General features: G+C 39.4%; 1 protein-coding gene across 5 annotated transcripts in view; it reads left to right on the top strand.

Annotated features, from left to right (window-relative positions):
- The window catches only part of LOC128690747 (piwi-like protein Ago3), a 122,025-nt gene that overhangs the window by 58,034 nt on the left and 38,473 nt on the right, over nt 1–25,518 (top strand). For 4 of the 5 annotated variants that reach the window (XM_070088265.1, XM_070088267.1, XM_070088266.1 and 1 more), the window contains 3 exons: nt 4,449–4,614; nt 10,219–10,397; nt 16,898–17,092. In XM_070088265.1, the coding sequence (XP_069944366.1) occupies nt 4,449–4,614; nt 10,219–10,397; nt 16,898–17,092 (540 nt within the window). The remainder of the gene's footprint in view (nt 1–4,448; nt 4,615–10,218; nt 10,398–16,897; nt 17,093–25,518) is intronic. The other variant, XM_070088268.1, reaches the window with a different exon arrangement.

Here is a 25,518-nt window from a genome sequence, read left to right on the forward strand (position 1 = left end):
AATCCCGTTCCATTAGGAGCACGTCCTTTTCCGGGGTTACTTCCCTTCTTATAATGCCACTAGGACCAGCTTGAGAGTCACTGGACCTCTTTCGCACAACATATCTGTCCATAGAGCTTTGTACCTCTCGTTCCTTTATGATTTGTCTAAAGTGGTTCACAACATTGTCATTGTAATAGTCACCAGCATGGCTTGCAATAGCTGTGTTAGGGTGATTTTCATCCATAAAGGTTTGCACTTCAAGCCACTTTGCACACATTTCCTTAATCTTTGAAGTAGGCAACTTCTTCAATTTCTCTCTCCCCTCCTCCAAAGCAGTTTCCTCAGGTCTGGCCTCTTGCTGTTGAAGATAATCTTGCAGCTCATCAGTGGTTAGTTCTTCATTGTCCTCCTCCACTAACTCTTCCACATCCTCCCCACTAACCTCCAACCCCAAGGACTTCCCCAATGCCACAATTGATTCCACAACTGGCCTGTGCTTCTCAGGGTTAGCCTCAAATCCTTCAAAATCCCTTTTGTCTACACATTCTGGCCAGTTTCTTCCAAGCAGAGTTCAAGGTCCTCTTAGTCACTCCCAAGCCTTACCTATAAGGTTTACACAACTGAGGATACTAAAGTGATCTTTCCAAAACTCTCTTAGAGTCAATCAAGTGTCTGAGGTCACTTCAAAGCACTTTTGAAACAGCTTTTGTGTAGAGGTTTTTGAAGTTTGAAATGACCTGCTAATCCATGGGCTGCAGGAGAGGAGTGGCATTAGGAGGCAAAAACTTGACCTTAATGAAGCTCATGTCCCCAGAAAGTTGCTCTCCCAAGTCTGAGGGATGACCAGGAGCATTGTCTAATACCAGGAGGCACTTAAGGTCCAGTTTATTTTCCAGGAGGTAATTTTTTCACAGTGGGGGCAAATGCATGGTGTAACCAGTCATAGAAAAAGTCCCTAGTGACCCATGCCTTAGTGTTTGCCCTGCACAGCACACACAAATTAGCCTTGAGGACATTGTTTTGCCTGAACACCGGGAGTTTCAGGGTGATACACCAATAAAGGCTTCATTTTGCAATCACCACTAGCATTAGCACACATCAAGAGAGTAAGCCTGTCTTTCATAGGCTTATGTCCTGGGAGTGCCTTTTCCTCCTGAGTAATGTAGGTCCTGTTTGGCATTTTCTTCCAAAACAGGCCTGTTTCTTCACAATTAAACACTTGTTCAGGTTTCAGTCCTTCACTGTCTATGTACTCCTTGAATTCCTTTACATATTTTTCAGCCACTTTTTGGTCCAAACTGGCAGCCTCACCATGCCTTATCACACTTTGTATGCCACTATGATTCTTAAATCTCTCAAACCAACCTTTGCTGGCCTTAAATTCACTCACATCACCACTAGTTGCAGGCATTTTTCTAATTAAATCGTCATGCAACTTCCTAGCCTTTTCACATATGATTGCTTGAGAAATGCCATCTCCTGCTATCTGTTTTTCGTTTATCCACACCAATAACAGTGTCTCAACATCTTCGAGTACTTACGATCTCATTTTTGAAAACAAAGTTGCACCTTCTGCAAGAACAGCTTCCTTGATTGCCATTTTGTTGGGCACGATAGTAGCGATTGTTGATTGGGGTTTGGTATACAACCTGGCCAGCTCCGAGACACGCTTTCCACTTTCGTACTTAGCAATTACAGTGGACCCCCGGTTAACGATATTTTTTCACTCCAAAAGTATGTTCAGGTGCCAGTACTGACCGAATTTGTTCCCATAAGGAATATTGTGAAGTACATTAGTCCATTTCAGACCCGCAAACATACACATACAAACGCACTTACATAAATACACTTACATAATTGGTCGCATTCGGAGGTGATCGTTATGCGGGGGTCCACTGTATCTCTCTCTTCATTTCCATAGTAATTTTCACCTTTTTTACCGCACGGTTGGCACTAGAAGCTTTCTTGGGGCCCATGATGACTTATTTTGCAGGTACAATCACTAAAAATGCTGTGATAATATGAAATGTACCGATTGTATGCGTGGATGCGACCGCACTGGCTGGCTTGTAAACACTGGCACCCACGGGACAGCTGAGGAGCGCTCAGGCCACATGTGGGATGCGTCCCGGACAAATCGCATGAGGCGAGGCAAAATTTTTGCATTAAAATGTATTGTATGGCGGATTTAATGTAACATGATGCCATCGTAAGGTGCAGGTCCATTGTGCATCACGACAGTGAGCTACAATTACTTTTTTTTTTTTCTTTTCTTCAACAAGTCAGCCGTCTCCCACCGAGGCAGGGTGACCCAAAAAGAAAGAAAAAATCCCCAAAAAGAAAATACTTTCATCATCATTCAACACTTTCACCTCACACATAATCACTGTTTTTGCAGAGGTGCTCAGAACACAACAGTTTAGAAGCATATGTGTATAAAGATACACAACATATCCCTCCAAACTGCTAATATCCCAATTACATATTCACTTTTACATATTCACTTTTATTTTTGTAAGATCTGTTTGTCTAAAAAAAAATTGTTTGGCCTTTTGGGGGCTCCCAGGAACATAACCCTATTTTTCAGATAAGTTCTTCAGTTTGTCTTACATGGGTTTAACTACCGCGGCATTTTCAGGAACGTAACTACCGTGTTAAACGACGATCTACCGTAGATCTTATTCTTGTCTGTTTCCGCTTATCTCCATGGGGAAGTGGATCAAAATTCTTCCTCCGTAAACCATGCGTGTTGTAAGAGGCAATTAGAATGCTGAGAGCAAGGGGCTAGTAACCCCTTCTCTTGTATACATTACTAAAGTTAAAAAGAGAAACTTTTGTTTGTCTTTTTGGGCCACTCTACTTCGGTGAGATATGGCCAGTTTGTTGAAAGTAGTAGTATATAATACTAGGTAGTAGGTTGGTAGAAAGGAACTGCCCTGGGAGGTACTACTGTCCTACCAAGTGAGTGTAAAACGATAGCCTGAAATTGTTTTGCATGATGGTAGGATTGCTTGTGTCTTTTTTCTGTCTCATAAACATGCAAACGATTTTGATAAAGAAAAATTGGATATCACATTGAAGGGAGGGAGTATAGAAGAAGTGAATGTTTTCAGATATTTAGGAGTTGTCTTGTCAACAGACGGGTTTATGAATGATGAGGTTAACCATAGAATTGATGAAGGAAAAAAGGTGATTGGTGTGCTGAGGTATCTGTGGAGACAAAAAACTTTATCCATGGAGACAAAGAAGGGAATATACGAGAGTATATTCCCTTCTTTCTTCTGCTGCAGTGAGGAGGAGCCTGGAGGCAGTGGAGATGTTGTGTCTAATGGAAATGTGTGGTGTAAATATTATGCAGAGAATTCGTAGTGTGGAAATTAGGAGGAGGTGTGGAGTTAATAACAGTATTAATCAGAGGACTGAAGAGGGGCTGTTGAGGTGGTTTGGTCATTTAGAGAGAATGGAACAAAGAATGACTTGGAAAGCGTATAAATCTGTAGGGGAAGGAAGGCGGAGTAGGGGTCGTCCTCGAAAAGGGTTGTGGGAGGGGGTAAAGGAGGCTTTGTGGACGAGGGGTTTGGACTTCCAGCCAGCGTGCTGAGCATGTTAGATAGGAATGAATGTAGGCAAATGGTTTTTGGGACCTGGCGAGCTGTTGGAGTGTGTGTAGGGTAATATTTTGTGAAGGGAATTAGGGAAACCGGTTAGCCAGACTTGAGTCCTGGAAATGAGAAGTGCAGTGCCTACACTTTTAAAGAAGGGTTTGGGATATTGACAGTTTGGAGGGACGTGTAAACTGTCATTTCTGAGCACCTCTGCAAAAACAGTGATTATGTATGAGTGATGGTGAAAAATTGAATGATGAAAGTTTTTTTCTTTTTAGGGTTTTCTTTGTTTTTGGGTCACCCTGCCTCAGTGGGAGATGGCCGATGTGTTAAAAAACAAACAAACAAAAAAATACAGGAGATTTCAGGTAAGTCTTGCTACTTCTACTTACACTTAGGTCACACTACACATGCTGGTACATATACAGTATATACACACACCCCTCTGCGTTTTCTTCTATTTTCTTACTAGTTCTTGTTCTTGTTTATTTCCTCTTATGTCCATGGGGTAGTGGAACAGAATTCTTCCTCTGTAAGCCATGCGTGTCGTAAGAGGCTACTAAAATGCCAGGAGCAAGATACTAGTAACACCTCCTGTATACATTACTAATGTTAAAATGAGAAACTTTTGTTTTCCTTTTTGGGCCACTATGCTTCAGTGTGATATGGCCACTTTGTTTAAGGAGGAAAGTAGTGACAGGTTTTTGGAAAAAGACAAAATGCAAACACTACAATATTTTATTGGAATTGTTTCAGTCCTAGGATCTGGTCACTCCAGGTGTGTGTTTGTTGTATACTACCTATACAGAACAATACTGTATGTACTTTATATTTATAATCAGTATACTCTTTATCCAACAGGGTTCAAAGGGGTTCATATGCTTGATTCCAGAATTAAGCTACATGACTGGTCTGACAGATGACATGCGCTCTGACTTTCGTGTGATGAAAGACATTGCACAGCACACTCGGCTCACACCAACAGTGCGGCAAGCATCTCTACGTGCGTTTGTAAAAAATGTCAATAGTAAGTGGATGGCCTTTCACTAAAAGAATAATTTAAGCTATGCTTTTGCTTTTTAAAAATTACTATGAATGCATCTTTTTAAACCTTTCAGGGTCGGCAGGCCCTCTCCTAAACTTGTTCTCAGGGTCGGAAAATTTTCAAAAAAAAAAAAAAAAAAAAAAAAAAATTTTCTTATGAAATGATAAAGAATCTTTTCCCGATCATAATAACACCAAAAGTATGAAATTTGAAGGAAAACTTACGGAATTATGCTCTTGCGAAGTTACCAGTCTTGACGATATTTACGCATCGGCAATTTCACCCACTTTGAGTTCTATTTTCGGCCAATTCCAATGTACCAGTCGACAAAAATCATAAATATTTCGCTGGAGCTCCATTTTTTCTATCGAATGAGTACAAGAAACCACCCATTTACTGATTTCATCTATCCAGTAAGGTGGTCAGAAATTGGCAATTTTGCCAATTTCACACAAATTTCAAAAGATCCCAATTTCCAAATAGGGTCCAGAATAAACAAGACAGACATTCCTGGCACTACAATAAAAATTTTTCTGTTCATTAGTCACATCCCCAGGCCTCTCTTACATTTCTTTTGCTTTCCACTTTGAATTTTTATTCTCACAAAAAATAGAAGATTTGCTGTTATGCAGAGTACTGCATTAGTGTAGAAATGGCTTATATAATATCAGCGCACTTGTGAAAGAATATCAGACTCGCCAGTTGACGTGTATTGGACGTGTGGCATGATTTGTTTACTTTTGAACTTTGGCAAAAATTGAACATTTCTGCTACTTTGAGCTCAATTTTGAGGTACTTTTCATTTTGAAATCAGTCAATATCACCTCAATTTCTGTAACATGTCTTCCATTCTATAAAATGAGACCAGGAAAACTAGAATACAACCATAAATAGCATATGAAAATACACTGCAAAGTCGCTGTTTTAAAGCAAAAACCCGGTAGGAGTTTTTTTTTTCTCATGCACTGTGTGCTGCAGGATTTTTTTTATACTGTGCACACTGACCACATTATATACTTTATATACTTTTATACTGTGCACACTGGAGGGAGTAGTAGGTAAATTTGGGGTGCCAGGGGTAAATGTAAATGGGGAGCCTTTAATTGAGCTATGTGTAGAAAGAGATTTGGTAATAAGTAATACATATTTTATGAAAAAGAGGATAAATAAATATACAAGGTATGATGTAGCACGTAATGAAAGTAGTTTGTTAGATTATGTATTGGTGGATAAAAGGTTAATGGGTAGGCTCCAGGATGTACATGTTTATAGAGGGGCAACTGATATATCGGATCATTATTTAGTTGTAGCTACAGTTAGAGTAAGAGGTAGATGGGACAAGAGGAAGGTGGCAACAACAAGTAAGAGGTAGGCGAAAGTGTATAAACTAAGGGAGGAGGAAGTTCGGGTGAGATATAAGCGACTATTGGCAGAAAGGTGGGCTAGTGCAAAGATGAGTAGTGGGGGGATTGAAGAGGGATGGAATAGTTTTAAAAATGCAGTATTAGAATGTGGGGCAGAAGTTGGTGGTTATAGGAGGGTGGGGGCAGGAGGACAGAGGAGTGATTGGTGGAATGGTGAAGTGAAGGGTGTGATAAAAGAGAAAAAGGTAGCTTATGAGAGGTTTTTACATAGCAGAAGTGTTATGAGAAGAGCAGAATATATGGGGAGTAAAAGAAAGGTGAAGAGAGTGGTGAGAGAGTGCAAAAGGAGAGCAGATGATAGAGTGGGAGAGGCACTGTCAAGAAATTTTAATGAAAATAAGAAAAAATTTTGGAGTGAGTTAAACAAGTTAAGAAAGCCTAGGGAAAGTATGGATTTGTCAGTTAAAAACAGAGTAGGGGAGTTAGTAGATGGGGAGAGGGAGGTATTAGGTAGATGGCGAGAATATTTTGAGGAACTTTTAAATGTTGAGGTAGAAAGGGAGGCGGTAATTTCATGCACTGGCCAGGGAGGTATACCATCTTTTAGGAGTGAAGAAGAGCAGAATGTAAGTGTGGGGAAGGTACGTGAGGCATTACGGAGAATGAAAGGGGGTAAAGCAGCTGGAACTGATGGGATCATGACAGAAATGTTAAAAGCAGGGGGGGATATAGTGTTGGAGTGGTTGGTACTTTTGTTTAATAAATGTATGAAAGAGGGGAAGGTACCTAGGGATTGGCAGAGAGCATGTATAGTCCCTTTATATAAAGGGAAAGGGGACAAAAGAGATTGTAAAAATTATAGAGGAATAAGTTTACTGAGTATACCAGGAAAAGTGTATGGTAGGGTTATAATTGTTTACATTGAAGCATATATGTGAACAGTATTTAAATAAAGGTAGGGAAGTTTTTATTGCATTTATGGATTTAGAAAAGGCATATGATAGAGTGGATAGAGGAGCAATGTGGCAGATGTTGCAAGTATATGGAATAGGTGGTAAGTTACTAAATGCTGTAAAGAGTTTTTATGAGGATAGTGAGGCTCAGGTTAGGGTGTGTAGAAGAGAGGGAGACTACTTCCCGGTAAAAGTAGGTCTTAGACAGGGATGTGTAATGTCACCATGGTTGTTTAATATATTTATAGATGGGGTTGTAAAAGAAGTAAATGCTAGGGTGTTCGGGAGAGGGGTGGGATTAAATTTTGGGGAATCACATTCAAAATGGGAATTTATGAATGTATGAAAGTATAGTAGTACCAACACTCTTATATGGATGTGAAGCTTGGGTGGTAAATGCAGCAGCGAGGAGACGGTTGGAGGCAGTGGAGATGTCCTGTTTAAGGGCAATGTGTGGTGTAAATATTATGCAGAAAATACGGAGTGTGGAAATTAGAAAAAGGTGTGAAGTTAATAAAAGTATTAGTCAGAGGGCAGAAGAGGGGTTGTTGAGGTGGTTTGTTCATTTAGAGAGAATGGATCAAAGTAGAATGACATGGAAAGCATGTAAATCTATAGGGGAAGGAAGGCGGGGTAGGGGTCATCCTTGAAAGGGTTGGAGAGAGGGGGTAAAGGAGGTTTTGTGGGCGAGGGGCTTGGACTTCCAGCAAGTGTGCGTGAGCGTGTTAGATAGGAGTGAATGGTGACGAATGGTACTTGGGACCTGACGATCTGTTGGAGTGTGAGCAGGGTAATATTTAGTGAAGGGATTCAGGGAAACCGGTTATTCTCATATAGTCGGACTTGAGTCCTGGAAATTGGAAGTACAATGCCTGCACTTTAATGGAGGGGTTTGGGATATTGGCAGTTTGGAGGGATATGTTGTGTATCTTTATACGTATATACTTCTAAACTGTTGCATTCTGAGCACCTCTGCAAAAACAGTGATAATGTGTGATTGTGGTGAAAGTGTTGAATGATGATGAAAGTATTTTCTTTTTGGGGATTTTCTTTCTTTTTTGGGTCACCCTGCCTCGGTGGGAGACGGCCGACTTGTTGAAAAAAAAAAAAAAAAATGTATGTGTAGTGTGACCTAAGTGTAAGTAGAAGTAGCAAGATATACCTGAAATCTTGCATGTTTATGAGACAGAAAAAAGGACACCAACAATCCTTCCATCATGTAAAACAATTACAGGCTTTCGTTTTACACTCACTTGGCAGGACGGTAGTACCTCCCTGGTTGGTTGTCTACCACCCTACTACCTAAGTGATGAACATTTATTTATAGAAAATGAAATTTTCACTCCATATGGTTTTTTCCATTTGCTGGTGAGTTTGTCAGTTTTCTTCTCACTGCCTCACATGATTGAATTGGGCTTATCACTTCCCCATTAGCTTTTTCTTTTTCTTTAACTCAACAGCTCTCTCCTGTGAAGACAGAGTAACCCAAGAAGAAAATACAATCACCAACATTCACTCATTTGTGTTTTTTCCAGAAGTATGCTGACATCACAGTCAGATTACGCTCTGACTGCAACATCCCTACTCTTCCTTCAAAGTGCAGGCACTGCCTTTTCCACCTCCAGGACTCAAGTTCAACTAACTGGTTTCCCTAAATCCCTTCATAAAAGTTACCCTGCTTGCACTCCAAAAGCAAGTTCATTAAAAACTACTAATCTCCACTTAGCCCTGTCTAACATTCTCACAAGCCTGCTGGATACTCAAGCCTCTAAAACTCAAACCTCTTGTACCTCCTCCCTCCTACTGTCCCAGGGATGAGCTTCTTTCCTCCTACCCTACACCCTGGATTTATACGTTCTCCATCTATCCCTCTCCATCCTCTCTGCATGAATCCCATAAATATATAATAATATAATTACAGTCGACCCTCAACTAACGGCGGCATTAAGTAATGGCAATTTCATCTAATGGCACTTTTTGCCGTAGAAAAAATGCCTTAACCAACAGTGAAAAACCTAACCGACGACGTTCGTCTGGAACCTGTCGATGTGTGCCCAGCCACTCCAAGAGTCAGGGTGCCATTGTTTACAAGCTGTTGTTGGTTTCCACGTGTGCCTCCCATACATTTTGGATTATTCCAATGTTTTTAGTGCTTGTAACTGCTAAATAAGCCACCATGGACCCCACAAAAGCTTCTAGAGCCAGCCCTTTGGTAAAGGATATGAGAAACACGATAGAATTCAAGAAAAAGTTTGTAGAAAAATACAAAAGTGGTGGTAGTGATGGTAGTAGAGGATGGTAGTTATGGTGGTAGAGGGTGGTAGTGATGGTGGTAGAGGGTGGTAGTGGTTGTGATGGTGGTAGAGGGTGGTAGTGGTTGTGATGGTAATAGAGGGTGGTAGTGATGGTGGTAGAGGGTGGTAGTGATGGTGGTAGAGGGTGGTAGTGGTTGTGATGGTAATAGAGGGTGGTAGTGATGGTGGTAGAGGGTGGTAGTGGTTGTGATGGTGGTAGAGGGTGGTAGTGGTTGTGATGGTGGTAGAGGGTGGTAGTGGTTGTGATGGTGGTAGAAGGTGGTACTAGTTGTGATGGTGGTAGAGGGTGGTACTGGTTGTGATGGTGGTAGAGGGTGGTACTGGTTGTGATGGTGGTAGAGGGTAGTACTGGTTGTGATGGTGGTAGAGGGTGGTCCAGTGATTTTCAAGCTGGTCCTAGTGGCATTAAAAACCAAGAAGGAAGGTAACCCCACCAAAGAACTTGGTACCTGAAGTCTTTATGGAAGGGGTTTCTCCTTCCAAGCAATAGACAATCCTGAATCTCCCCTGCTGCTGCCACGTCACTCATCAACAACTCCACAATAAAGGTAAGTGGTATTTAATTATTGTTTATTTTGCATGTCACATTCCTTTCCATATAAGGAAATGTATATTTCATGTAAAAAAAAAAAAATTTCAGACTTTGGGATGTCAGTAACGGATTAATTCTATTTCCATTAATTCTTATGGGGAAATTTAACTCAACCAACTGCAATTTCGACCAACAGCAAGCCCTCTGGAATGGATTAATGCCGTTGGTTGAGGGTCCACTGTAGTATGAATGAATTTATATGGGAAGTTGTTTCTCAGTAAATAGCTTTCAAAAATGTTACTTTAAAAGGATGCTAAGATGGTTTTTTTTGGAGGGTCCACCTTGTTTTGGTATTAGCTTTTTAAGTGTTTATACAAGTTATGGATTTCATTGCATGAATAAAAGGATTTACACTGTTACAGGTAACCGAGAAGCCTGCCAAGTTCTGGCTGACTGGGGTTTGAGGCTGGAAGATAATGCTGTTGCATTGGATGGTCGTGTGTTACCTCCTGAGACCATCTTCTTTGGTTGTCGTGAAGTACCTGGCTCAGAGATAGCAGACTGGGGACGGGATGCATGTAGGGAGAAAGTCATTACTCCTGTGAGTTATTGTGATGCTTAGATGATTTTATTAACAGATTGTAAAATTGGTACCTTACATCTATTGGGTGGCAATTATTCATTGCCTGTATGAATTCTTAGATACCATCCAAGAGATTGTAAATGCATTTTTAAAGTGGTTTTTATAAAGCCATTAAATTAGACTGTGCAATATTGTGGCACAGATAGAAATAAGCACTTATTTTTAGGCCAACTGCAAAATTTGCTAGGACTCAAACTATAAGTCTTTTTTTGCAGATTTTCTTATTTTAAGCTTAATTCAACCATAGATAATGTGCTCTTGGGAGATTCTGAAGAGAAGTTGCAGAGGTTGGTGGATGAATTTGGTAGGGTATGTAAAAGAAGAAAATTAAAAGTGAATACAGGAAAGGGTAAGGTTATGAGGATAACAAAATGATTAAGTGATGAAAGATTGGATATCAGATTGGAGGGGGAGAGTATGGAGGAGGTGAATGTATTCAGATATTTGGGAGTGGACGTGTCAGCGGATGGGTCTATGAAAGATGAGGTGAATCATAGAATTGATGAGGGGAAAAGGGTGAGCGGTGCACTTAGGAGTCTGTGGAGACAAAGAACTTTGTCCTTGGAAGCAAAGAGGGGAATGTATGAGAGTATAGTGGTGGTTCGGAAATGTAGAGAGAATGAAGCAAAACGGAATGACTTCAAGAGTGTATCAGTCTGTAGTGGAAGGAAGGCGGGGTAGGGGTCGGCCTAGGAAAGGTTGGAGGGAGGGGGTAAAGGAAGTTTTGTGTGCGAGGGGCTTGGACTTCCAGGAGGCATGCGTGAGCGTGTTTGATAGGAGTGAATGGAGACAAACGGTTTTCAATACTTGACGTGCTGTTGGAGTGTGAGCAAAGTAACATTCATGAAGGGATTCAGGGAAACCGGCAGGCCGGACTTGAGTCCTGGAGATTCAATTCAATTCAATTCAATTTAAAGTTTATTCTCTATAAGGATTACAATGCTGAGTTTACAGAATTTGGTTATTGTGTGGTTTACATGTAGTAAAATAATGATTACAGAATGTACCACTAGAACACCTAGCATGGCTAGGCATTTCGGGCAGACTTAGTTTAATTCTTAATTTTAAAATATTACAAATTATGAGGTAAGTTGGTATTATGGCTAAGTGACTAAATACTAGTTTGTGAGTTTAGCAATGTGAATGCTTTTGTTTTGGCACAGTACATAGTTTCAGTATTGGAGTATCACAGGATTCATTATTTTAAGATTGAGATTAATATTTCTGTTTATGGTCAAATGGGTGAGTGAGTGTAAGTGTGAACCACCAGGTGGTATTCGTGTAGTTAGTTGACGGGGTGTATCAGGGAGATAAGATGTTTTCTAATGGTAGTTTTGAAGGTGGTGAATGTGTCTGCAGTTCTAGAGTTCTCAGGTAGGGTGTTCCAGATTTTAGGGCCTTTGACATACATTGAATTTTTGTAAAGGTTTAGTCGGACACGGGGAATGTCGTAGAGATGTTTGTGTCTGGTGTTATGCCTGTGGGTTCTGTCACAACTATCAAGAAAGCATTTTAGGTCAAGGTTGATATTGGAGTTTAAGGTCCTGTAGATGTAGATTGCACAGTAGTAAGTGTGGATGTACTGAACAGGGAGTAAGTTTAGATCTATGAAGAGTGGGGGGGTGTGTTGCCAGGGATGGGATTTGGTGATTATTCTTACTGCAGCTTTTTGTTGGGTTATTATTGGCTTTAGGTGTGTTGCTGCAGTTGATCCTCAAGCACAAATAGCATAGGTGAGGTATGGATAAATAAGTGAGTAGTATAGTGTGAGAAGGGCATTTTGCGGCACGTAGTATCGTATCTTGGAGAGGATCCCATCCGTTTTGGATACTTTTTTGGTTATGTGTTGGATATGGGTGCTGAAATTCAGGTTGTTGTCAAGGTATAGGCCTAGGAATTTGCCCTCATTATGTCTGGTAATTAGAGTGTTGTCAATCTTAATGTTAATTTGTGCATCTCCTGCTCTGCTACCAAACATAATATAGTAGGTTTTGTCAGTGTTAAGCGTAAGTTTATTGGCTGTCATCCAAGTCGATATTTTGATCAGCTCCTCGTTAACAATGGTGTTGAGGGTGGCAAGATTAGGGTGAGAGATGACATAAGTCGTGTCGTCAGCAAAGAGAATGGGTTTCAGGTGTTGGGATACGTTTGGAAGATCATTGATGTATATGAGGAAGAGCAGGGGACCAAGGACACTTCCCTGTGGAACTCCAGTATCAAGTGGCCGTGTTGTTGATGCTGTGTCTTTAATGGTGACATACTGATACCTATTAGTAAGGTAAGATTTGAAATAAGCAAGCGCATGGCCTCTTATACCGTAATGGTCAAGTTTGTGGAGTAGGATGTCGTGGTCTACTGTGTCAAAAGCTTTTTTTAGGTCAATAAAAATTCCTAGTGGATATTCCTTATTTTCCAATGCTGTGTAAAGCAGATCTAGCATTTTTATAATTGCATCATTAGTGCTTTTATTTTTCCTGAATCCAAATTGGCAGGCGTTGAGTATGTTTTGTGCCGTTATAAATGAATATAGTCTCCTGTGCACAAGTTTCTCAGATTTTGGATAGCAATGGTAAGTTTGATATTGGCCTATAGTTGTTTAAGTCTGTAGGGTCACCACCTTTATGTATTGGTGTAACCCTTGCCATCTTGAGTAGTTTCGGGAAGGTGCTAGTTTCTAGTGACTTGTTAAAAAGTAATGAAATAGCATGCAAAAGGACATGGGCCGCTCGCTTGTACAGTAATGGTGGGACATGAGACAGATTCCCTGAGTTATTTTTAAGTGACTATAATCTCAGTGACTTCCGTGGGCTCAGTATGTGCAAGATAGAAGGAATTTGGGAAATTCCCATCTAGGTAGTCCCCGGCATGGGCATTGGTATGTGGGATTTTATTGGCGACATTAGATCCTATGGTTGAGAAGAAGTCGTTTATCTTGTTAGCTGTGTCAGTGGGATGTAGTGGTGTTTCATTAGGTTTAGTTAGGACAATATTCTTGGTTTTTTTAAGTTTGTGAGTTCCTAGAATCTGAGAGAGTATTTTCCAGGTCTTTTTTATATCTCCTCTAGTGTCTGTGAATCTACTGGAGTAGTATAGTTGTTTAGCTTTCTTTATTACTTTGGTGAGAACTGATGAATAGCGTTTAAGAATATCTTTGTGTATTAAGCCCTGTCTATATTGCTTTTCATATTGGTGTTTCTTGTCAATGGATTTCAGAATGGTGCTGGTTAGCCATGGGCAACGAAGCCGTTTGTTTGTGATCTGTTTCGTTTTTATAGGACAATGTTTGTTGTATAGTGTAAGTAATTTGTTAAGAAAAATGTCTGTCCAGTCATCAATACCATTGGCCTTGGAGAATTCTGTAGGCCAGTCAACAGTCTCTAGGTCAGCTGTGAACTTCCTTATTGAGGCCTCATCATGGAGTCTAAATGAGACTTTGTTGTATTCAAGTGGGAAGTACAGTGCCTGCACTCTGAAGGAGGGGTGTTAATTTTGCAGTTTAAAAACTGTAGTGTAAAGCACCCTTCTGGCAAGGCAGTGATGGAGTGAATGATGGTGAAAGTTTTTCTTTTTCGGGCCACCCTGCCTTGGTGGGAATCGGCCAGTGTGTTAATAAAAAAATAAAAAAAATAACGTGACCATAGATTCTGATTTATTCAGCTCCATGCAGTTCATATCTCTAGTTTGACCCAGAACAAACAAATCAGTTTGTTTCCTTGGCTTTTCACCTTGCTTATATCTTTGCAACTTTATTATTTTTATCAACATTGTGGTCCTTCTCAGCCACAGAAGAGTTATTATGTTGTTCATTTTTTGGTTGTAATTGGTAGTCTGTACTTCTGTAGAGATTTTCTGATGTAGTATAGCGAATGGTTGAAGAGGATTAACCCTTAAACTGTCCAAACAGATCTACGTTCTCATGTGTAGTGCTCCAAAAGTAGATCTACATTTTTTTACATAGTATTTTCAAATATAACAAAAGAAAACATAGATCAAAGTTTTTTTTACACTTTTTCAAATGTAAAAAAAAAAAAAGAATCTCTACGTTTTTTTACATATTTCAAATGTTGAAAAAACGTAGATCTATGTTTGGACAGTTTAAGGGTTAAAGAATGCATTTAATTATAGTACTGGTCTGTTTGACACTATGCAGATGGATTAATATATGCTATTATTATGCAAAAGCCATGATACACAACGGTACAGTAAACCCTTGATATAACAGACCCTGATATAATGGACTTTTAAAATTATAGGCAAAATCCACTGGTTAAATTGTATTTTTGACTCCTTTATTTTTAATGCTTTTTTCAGTATACAGTGAACCCTCGGTTATCGGCTGTTCCAGATATCGGCCAATTTGGTTATCGCCCTTTTTTTTGGCCGAAGTTTTATCCTGGTTATCGGCCGTATTGGACACATCCATCCGATAGTGAAGGAGGAAGAGAGAGGGGAGAATGTGCCTCCTTCAGTGATTCAGTGATATAACGCTAGCTGGCTGGTGCTATAGTGCCAGCCAGCGATAAAGTGTAGCATTAACAATATAGCAATTAAGTTAAGCAATTAATCGATAGAAAAAGGATGACACGAAACTGACTCCTCCAGTGTTGTTGGAGGTATATAGGGCCACTGACAATATACGCTGCCCTGCCTATCTTCCACCACCCTAAACCAATGCCAGCATCTCCTCCAAGATACAGTAAGTGCAAATATTTCTTTTTTATAAAGTGTAAATATTTCTTGTTTATAAATTATGTACATTGTTTCAGTGTGAACAGTGGTGGTAGCAGAGCTGCCACCACCACCACTATATGTACAGCTTATGCTATCAGTGTCCCTTATAAACCCAACAACAACAACACCACCACCAGTCCTCACATACATAATGACATATGTTATTCATTCTAGAGTATATATCATGTCTCTATGTTATTAATATTGTTTATTATGTCATATTAGATGAATTGTAATAGATAAATAAGCTGTGGAGTTGATAATTGCGTCATATTTAAGCATTTTGTCCTGTCTTCAAACTTTAAACTCACCTCCCTCCCGCTTCTCACCTCTACACCAACAAGACTCTTCAATAAGAACATAAGAAAGAAGGAACACTGCAACAGGCCTACTGACCCATGCGGAGCAGGTCCATGTCCCTCCCCCCCCCTGGATTAGACCAGTGACCCACCCCCCGGATTATCCCAATGACCCACCCTGTCTGGTCATCCCCACTCAAGGATGGAGTACTGTTCCAGACCCAGCAGCACAAGCTAGTCAGGTCCAACTCACACCCTCCCATACCCACTCATGTATTTATCTAACCTATTTTTAAAACTACACAACGTTTTAGCCTCAATAACTGTACTTGGGAGCTTGTTCCACTCATCCACAACTCTATTACCAAACCAGTGCTTTCCTATATCCTTCCTGAATCTGAATTTTTCCAACTTGAAACCATTGCTGCGAGTCCTGTCTTGGCTGGAAATTTTCAGCACACTATTTACATCCCCTTTATTTATTCCTGTTTTCCATTTATACACCTCGATCATATCCCCCCTAATTCTACGCCTTTTGAGAGAGTGCAGATTCAGGGCCTTCAGTCTATCCTCATAGGGAAGATTTCTGATACATGGGATCATCTTTGTCATCCTCCTTTGTACGTTTTCCAGAGCATTTATATCCATTCTGTAGTACGGTGACTAGAACTGAGCAGCATAGTCTAAATGAGGCCTAACCAAGGATATATAGAGTTGAAGAACAACCTGAGGACTTCTATTATTTATACTTCTAGGTATGAAGCCAAGAATTCTGTTAGCTTTATTGCAAACACTAATGCACTGTTGTCTTGGTTTTAGGTTACTGCTAACCAGAACTCCTAAATCCTTTTCGCAGTCGGTAGTATTAAGATCTACATTATTTAGTTTATATGTGGCATGGTTATTTAACTGTCCAACATTTAGAACTTTGCAGTTTGTCTATATTTAACTGCATCTGCCACTTCTCCGACCATTGCGTCAGTCTATTCAAATCATCCTGGAGTGCTCTAATGTCCTCATTAGAATGAATTGGATTCAAATGTTCATTTATCCATTTCATTAGTCATTTTATTTAGTTCTCATTGTTTTGTGTATGTAAAACTATAGTTAATCTTTAAAAAAATGTAGTTTTTGTTAATATTTGGGTGTTTGAAATGGATTAATTGGATTTACATTAATTCTTATGGGAAATATTATTTCAGTTTTCGGCCATTTCGATTTTAGGCTGACCTTCTGGAAAGGATTACAGCCGATAACTGAGGGTCCATTGTACGTATATGAAAATTGTGTGTTCATTACTATATTAGGTATACACTACAGTAATACACTTTTTTTTTTTTTACTATTTTTAACATTCTGTTAGAGCAGACACCCCTATTAGCCTTTTTTTTTTTTTTAAAGTTTACCATACTGTAATTTTCTCTTCAGGTCGATCTTCAGTCAGGATGCTGGTCGATTCTTTTCTGTCCTAGAGATAAATATGTTTCCCAGAAATTTGTTGCAATGTTTAAGCAAGTTACCCTCAACATGGGTATCCGTGTTGGGGAGCCACAAACGATTCAACTATCTGATGACAAAATTGAAAGCTATGTAAACAGCTTAAAGCATTTCTATCATGACAAGGTAATATGGTGGGTAATTTAGTATTTTTTAAAGTGTAATGTAAATTACATTGGAGTATGGTTGATGAGTGTAATTTGAGGAAAGGGTATATCTAGACTAAAAATTGGAGGTTTTAATGAATTAGTTTTAAGCTATCGTTCAGAAGCATATTTAGTTAAATAATTGTTTTTTTTCTTTTACTCTGTAATTTTCTTATTGGCTTTGCAAGCAGATGATAAGAGATATGCAGTAATGTCTATAATGTGGATGTAGTTGTTGCATACTCTTTGACATTTTGGAAGCTCTCTGTGTGTTCATTTTGCCCAGCTTTACTAATATTGTCCTTGATATATATTTCAAAAGTACACTCATTGCTTATTTTGATGCAGCTGAAATAACTTATCACAAGCCTGGTGCTAAAGGTTATGTGAATGCAATGCCTTGCTTCAGCTAGGCATCCATACCTATTCAGGGTCTAGCTGTGTGGCGAAAATACTGTGTACTCTGATGCAGAATGTGCAGGTTTGAATCCTGTTCTGGACTGAGAGAAAATGTTTGTAAATTAGTTTATTCGTTTGCGAATTGTTAAGCATTTTAAAATCTCTTTCGAGGTTTAGTGCATGTGGCGGGATGAGACAAAATAACTTATCATAAGCCTGGTGTTTCGGGGTATGGGGATACAACACCTAGCTTTGGCTCTGAGCCTATACTTATTCAGGGATTGGCTGTGTGGCAAAAGTATTGTGTACTTTGAAGTAGAGTGCATAGGATTAAATTCTGTTCTGTGGATTATAATAAGGGTCAGATGTGAAAAGTGGGTTACAATAAGTGTTATGCACTTGAAGAGAAGAGCGAGAGATTTGGGGAAATGTTAAATGAGTGTTTAGGGAATTTTGAATCAAGTGGGAGAGTAATTGTGGTGGGGGGCCTAAATGCTAAAGTGGGAGAGACTGTTGTAGAGTGTGTAGTAGGTAATTTTAGGGTGCCAGTAATAAATGATAATGGGGGCCTTTGAACTTTGTATAGAAAGAGGTTTGATAGTAATACATATTTTAAGACAAAGAGGATAAATAAGTATAAGATGTTTATAGGGCATAATTACAGTAGTTTGTTGGACTATGTATTGGTGAATGAAAGGTTGACGGGAAGACTTCTGGATGTGCATGTGTATAGAGGGGCAACATGTATATCAGATCATTATTTAGTTGCAGCTACAGTGAGAGTGAGAGGTAGATGGGGTACAAGGAGAATGGCATCACCGAGTAAGAGGATGGAGGAGATAGGCTAAGAACATAAGAAGGAAGGAACACTACAGCAGGGCTACTAGCCCATGCAAGGCAGGTCCAAGTCACCTCCTGGCTTAAACCAGTGACCCACCTAGTCAGGTCAGGTCACATCCACTTAAGGAAGGGGCATGGCATCAGACCTATTAGCACAGGCTAGTCAGGTCCAACTTGCACCCACTCATGTATATATATCTAACCTATTTTTAAAACTACACACCATCTCAGCTTCTATGATGGTACTTGGGAGTTTGTTCCACTCATCCATAACTCTGTTACCAAATCAGTGCTTTCCTATATCCTTCCTGAATCTGAATTTTTCCAACTTAAAACTATTGCTGCAAGTCCTGCCTTGGCTAGATATTTTTAGCATGCTATTTTCATTCCCTTTATTTATTCCTGTTTTCCATTTTCTTCTTTCAACAAACTGGTCATATCCCACCAAAGCAGGGTGGCCCAAAAAGAAAAAAAAAGTATCTCTTTTTAACTTCAGTAATGTATACAGGAGAAGGGGTTATTAACCCCCCTTGCTCCTGGCATTTTAGTCACCTCTTACAACATGCATGCCTTACGGAGGAAGAATTCTGTTCTACTTCCCCATGGAGATAAGAACAACTGACTAGAAAATAGAAGAAAACCCAGAGGGGTGTGTGTATATGTATATATATATATATATGCTTGTACATGCATGTGTAGTGTGACCTAAGTGTAAGTAGAAGTAGTAAGACGTACATGAAATCTTGCAAGTTTTCTTTCTTTCAACGCACCAGCCATATCCCACTGAGGTGGGGTGGCCCAAAAGGAAAAACAAAAGTTTTTCCTTTTAAATTTAGTAATATATGCAGGAGAAGGGGTTACTAGCCCCTTGCTCCCGGCATTTTAGTTGCCTCTTACGACACGCATAGCTTACGGAGGAAGAATTCTGTTCCACTTCCCCATGGTGATAAGAGGAAATAAACAAGAACAAGAACTAGAAAGAAAATAGCAGAAAACCCAGAGGGGTGTGTATATATATGCTTGTATATGTATGTGTAGTGTGACCTAAGTGTAAGTAGAAGTACAAGACGTACCTGAAATCTTGCATGTTTATGAGACAGAAAAAAGGACACCAGCAATCCTACCATCATGTAAAACAATTACAGGTTTCCATTTTACACTCACTTGGCAGGATGGTAGTACCTCTGTGGGCGGTTGCTGTCTACCAACCATTTATACACCTCAATCATATCACCTCTAATTCTATGCCTTTCTAGAGAGTGCAGATTCAGGGCCATATGTCTATCCTCATAGGGAAGATTTCTGGTAAGTGGGAACAACTTTGTCATCCTCCTTTTCACGTTTTCCAGTGCATTAATATCCATTCTGTAATATGGTGACCAGAACTGTGCAGCATAATCTAAATGAGGCCTAACCAAAGATATATAAAGTTGAAGAACAACCTGGGGACCCCTATTATTTATGCTCCTTGATATAAGAACATAAGAATGGAGGAACACTGCAGAAGGTCTACTGGCCCATGCAAGGCAGGTCGCTATCAAAATGACCTCTACCCAAAGCTACCCAAGAATTTACTCCTGTACCCAGTGACACCAATCAAACTGAGCCCCTCCCACTCATATATTTGTCCAATCTCTCTTTGAAGCTACCCAAGGTCCTAGACAACTTAAATCCATTATTTCTGGTTCTTACCTGGTTCGACACCCTCACTTTACCAATATCACCTTTGTTCATGCCCGTCATCCACTTATACACTTCAATGATATCTTCCCTCACTCTACGTCTCATCAGAGAGTGGAGATTTAAGGCTTTAAGTCTATCTTCATATGGGAGATTCCTTACACAGTAAATCATTTTAGTCCTTCTTCTCTGTATGTTCTCCAATGAATCTATATCCATCCTGTAGTAAGGAGACCAAAACTGAGCAGCATAATCCAAATGAGGTCTCACTAGTGAGGTATAGAGCTGTAAAATAACATTTGAACTTCTGTTACTCTCTGCTTTCTATTGGTAAGCCATGCCTCTATCCATGCTAGAACTTTACCTCCTATACCATGAGCTGGCACTTCCCTTAAGAGTCTCTTGTGAGGTACTCTATTGAAGTCTTTACTAAAATCCAAATAAACAATATCATATTCTTTATCACTGTCCACTGCCTCAAATGTTCTATTGAAGAACGTCAGTAAATTTGTCAGGCAGGAACAACTTCTTGTGAACCCATGCTGGGATTCATTAATCAAATTATGCTCTTCAAGGTGACTTCTAATAATGTCAGCTATAACTGATTCTAATAATTTGCCCACCATAGATGTCAGGCTTATTGGATGGTAATTTGAAGGAGTGGACTTATCCCCTGATTTGAATATAGGAACCACATTAGCCATCTTCCACAACTTTGGCACAACACCGGTAAGGATGGACGCATTAAATACACTTATTAATGGCTGACTAAGCTCCATCTTGCATTCCTTAAGTACCCTGGAAAACAACTCATTGGGTCCCGGGGACTTATTTTGCTTCAGTTTGTCTATCTGTTTAATAACCATGTCCCTCATGACAGTAATATTAGTTAATTTAAATTCATCAGGAACTAAATAATTGTTAATTACTGGAATCTCATTTACATCTTCCTGTGTAAAAACTGACAAAAAATAGTCATTAAATAAGGAACACATTTCCAGTTCGTTATCCGTCATCTGTCATTCCCAATTTTCAGAGGCCCTACTTTTTCCTTCACCTTCGTCCTATACACTTGAAAGAACCCCTTTGGATTAGTCTTTGATTCATTAGCAACTCTAATTTCATAGTCACGTTTATACTTTCTAATCCCCTTTTTTACTTCTCTTTTAAGCTGAACATATTGGTCAGTAAGGTTAACCTCTCCTCTTCTGATGTGCCTATAAATTCCCCTTTTCTCCCCTAATAGATGCTTTAGCCTCCTGTTAATCCATTTGGGATCATTATTATTAGACTTAATTTCTCTCTGGGGAATGTATATACTCTGAGCATGGTGTACATTATTAAGAAAAAAATCATAAATGCAGATTCCTTCATAATCATAAGTATGATCATCGTCAATAAAATCATTAGCTAGATAACCCCAATCGAGATTTGACAGGTGTTCCCTAAGTCCATTATAATGGGCAGAACAAAAATCAGGGATTTTTACCGTATTATCATTATTCTTTTATTCCAAGTTAATGCTAAAAGTGATGGATTTGTGGTCACTTGCGCCAAGCTCTTCAGTGATCTCCAGATTATTTACGAGTGTTTCCGTATTTGACAAGACTAGGTCTAGCAAATTATTACCCCTGGTAGGCTTTGTTACACACTGCTTCAGAAAACAGTCCTGAACTGTTTCCATAAAGTCACTGGACTCTAGATTACTGGTCAAAGAATTCCAGTCAATTTGACTAAAGTTAAAATCCCCTACTATCACTCTGTATTTGTGTCCAGAAGCCCTAACAATTTCGTCCCAAAGAAGTCTCCCTCTATCGTGATCCAAGCCTGGAGGTCGGTATATTATAGCTAGAATTAGCTTTTCTTGACCTTCTACAAACTCTACCCAAACAGATTCTGTTACTGTTCCATCTATTTTTATGCCTGTTTTTGTGCAACAGTTAATATTTTCTCGAACATATGATGCAGCTCCTCCCCAAGCCAAGGATTCTGTTTGTTTTATTGCAAACACTTATGCACTGTTGTCTTGGTTTTAGATTGCTACTAACCATAACTCCCAAATCATTTTTGCAGTCAGTAATATTAAGATCTACATTATTTAGTTTATATGTGGCATGGTTATTTTCTTGTCCAGTGTTTAGAGCTTTGCATTTGTCTATATTAAACTGCATCTGCCACTTCTCCGATCACTGCATCAGCCTATTCAAATCTTCCTGGAGTGCTCTAATGTCTTACGGAGGAAGAATTCTGTTCTACTTCCCCATGGAGATAAGAACAACTGACTAGAAAATAGAAGAAAACCCAGAGGGGTGTGTGTATATGTATATATATATATATATATATATATGCTTGTACATGCATGTGTAGTGTGACCTAAGTGTAAGTAGAAGTAGTAAGACGTACATGAAATCTTGCAAGTTTTCTTTCTTTCAACGCACCAGCCATATCCCACTGAGGTGGGGTGGCCCAAAATGAATGAATGACTTAGGCAACCTGTTATGGTGTCATCAGCAAATTTGCTTATGTCGCTATATATTCCCTCATCAATATCGTTTATATAAATTGTGAGCAACAAAGGATCCAACACTGACCCCTGTGAACACCACTTGTGACATGCCCCCACTCTGATTTCTCCCCATTGATACAAACTCTCTGCTGCCTATCTGTCAGCCATGCCTCTATCCAGGAAAAAATTTCTACTCCTGTTCAGTGTGCCTTAATTTTCCTCAGTAGCCTCTGATGTAGAACTCTATCAAAAGCCTTACTGAAGTCCATATACACAATATCATATTCATTACCATGATCTGCCTCCTCAAATAACTTGGTGGAAAAAAGTTGGTAAATTCATAATTCAGGAATGCCTCTTCGTAAAACTGTGCTGAGATTCATTAATCAATTTATGCCTTTCCAGATGGCTATGAATTGCCTCAGCAGTTATTGATTCCATAAATTTTCCCACTATGGAAGTAAGGCTTATTGGTCTGTAGATCAAAGCTGAGGACCTGTCTTCTGCTTTGTAAATAGGTATTACATTTGCTAATTTCCACTTGTCTGGTACTATGCTAGTTTGTAGTGATATGTTGAAAAGACTAGCCAAAGGTTTGCTAAACTTCTCTTTACATTCCTTTAAAACCCTGCAAACAGTTCATCAAGGCCTGGGGATTTGTTCGGTTTTAATTTCTCTATTTGTCTGAGGACCATGTCACTATTTACCCTAATTGTGCATAGTTTATTATCGTCCTTTTCAACATAATTAATAATTTCTGGAATTTCGCTAGTATCTTCCTGCATAAAAACTGAGAGGAAATAAGAGTTAAAAATTTCTCACATTTCCTTGTCACTGTCAATGACCTGATTTACTATTGAGTATGCCAATCTTGTCCCTAGTCTTACTTCTATATACCTGAGAGAAACTTTTTTGGTTTAATCTTCGAATCCCTTGCCACTTTAGCCTCATAATCTCTTTTAGCTTTTCTTATTCCCTTTTTTATTTCTCTCTTTAATTAAATATATTGATTTCTTAACTGCCCCTCTCCTCTTCTGATATGCCTATATATGCCTCTCTTTTCACCAGGTAAGATGTTTTAATCTGTTGTTTATCTATTTGGGATCATTTTTGGCTGATCTAATTTTCCTACTTGGAACATAAATTGTCTGGACAGCTAAAACTATGCTCTGAAAAACATCATATTTGCAACCAACACCACCTACCTGATCCATAGTCAGGTCGTTCCAATTTAGCTTACCCAAGTAATTTCTCAGTCCCATGAAATTGGCCAAGCGGAAGTCTGGGACAGAGACTTGATTGCAGTTATTTAGGTAATTCCATGATATATTGAAACTAAATAACTTGTGATCATTCTCCTCAAGCTCATCATTAACCTCAAGATTATTAATTAGTGATTCCTTGTCGGCAAGAACTAAGTCTAGCAGATTGTTTCCTCTAGTTGGTTTTGTCACAAACTGTTTTAAGAAGCAATCCTGAATCATATCAAGAAAGTTACTAGACTCAAGATTTCCTGTCGTATTGTTCCAATTAATTTGTCTAAAGTTAAAATCTCCCATTAACACAGACATTTTCATATCTAGACACCTTAGGAATTTCGTCCCATAGCAGATTACTGTACTCCCTATCAAGATTTGGGGGCCTACAAATCACACCCAAAATTAATTTGTCATGACCTTCGTGAAACTGTAGCCAAACAGATTCTGTGTCCGCTGCTTCTAATCTTATATTTTGTCTAACACAACATTTTAAATGATCTCTGATATACATCACTAGTGAGAGTATAGGTAACAAGGAGGTTAAGGAGGTATGGGGCAGATTTAAGAATGCTGTGTTAGTGTGCGGCAAAAGTTTGTGGATATAAATGGTTGAGTGCAGGAGAGAAGAAGAGTGATTGGTGGAGTAATGAGGTAAAACAAAGTGGTAAGGGAGAAAAAGTTAGTATATGAGAGGTTCTTACAAAGAAGTGATATAAGGATGGTGGAGTATATGGAAAGTAAGAGAGAGGTTGAGAGAGTGGTGAGGGAGTGTAAAAGGAGGGCATATGAGAGTGAAGTTCTGTCAACAAATTTTGCTGAGAATAAGAAAAAGTCTTGGAGTGAGACCCAGGGCCGGATTTAGGGGAGGGGCCCCGGGGCCAGGTCCACGGGCCCTCCCTCACCAGAAGGGGCCCCCCACCAAGTGTTGAAAAATATTTTGACACATTATACTGAGAATTGAATAGATTGCAAAGAGAGAAAATGTATGCAAGAGTTTGAATTGTGGTGGGATTGTCATGTCATTTGATAGCTGGTGTTACATCATCAGTGCGAGCACGTCATCAGCTGCATGACGTGAGGATTACTTATAGAACATCATCATCCTGGGTGTGCAGGGCACTGCAGTATGAATGACTGCTTGATCATGGTCAGTATATGAACAATAGTGTGGTAGAGAGCCGACTACAAACAAGCATGAAGCAAAGGCTGCTGGTGAACCTGACGGTCATGAGCATAGAATCTGACATCCTGCTCTCATTGGATTTTGATGGAGTCATCAGAGACTTTTCTATCAGAAAAGCACGGAATGTACCTCTCTTATAATATTTGATCTGATTGAAGATAACTCCTCATAAGTCTGCAGATTACTTTTGAGTTACACTTGCAAATGAACCGAAAGGGTGCTAAAATACACTATAAATCCAATTTATTGTTTCATTTTCTTCATCTTAAGAGGATGGTATATATATTGAGAAGCAAAAGTTTTCCAAGGAGAAATTTAAAAGTCTTCTAACCATTAGAGTTAGACCTTTTTAATGCAAGGGCCCCCCACCAAACTAGGCCCTGGGCCCCCCACCACCTAAATCCAGCACTGGTGAGATCAGTAATTTGAGGGAACGAATGGATTTGACAGTTCAAGACTGAAGAAGGGAGTTATTATATGGGGAGTTGGAGGTATTGGAAAGATGGCAGGAATATTTTGAGCTGTTAAATGTTGCTGAT

The sequence above is a fragment of the Cherax quadricarinatus genome, chromosome 24 (genome assembly GCF_038502225.1).
Source record: "Cherax quadricarinatus isolate ZL_2023a chromosome 24, ASM3850222v1, whole genome shotgun sequence".
Classification (NCBI taxonomy): domain Eukaryota; kingdom Metazoa; phylum Arthropoda; class Malacostraca; order Decapoda; family Parastacidae; genus Cherax; species Cherax quadricarinatus.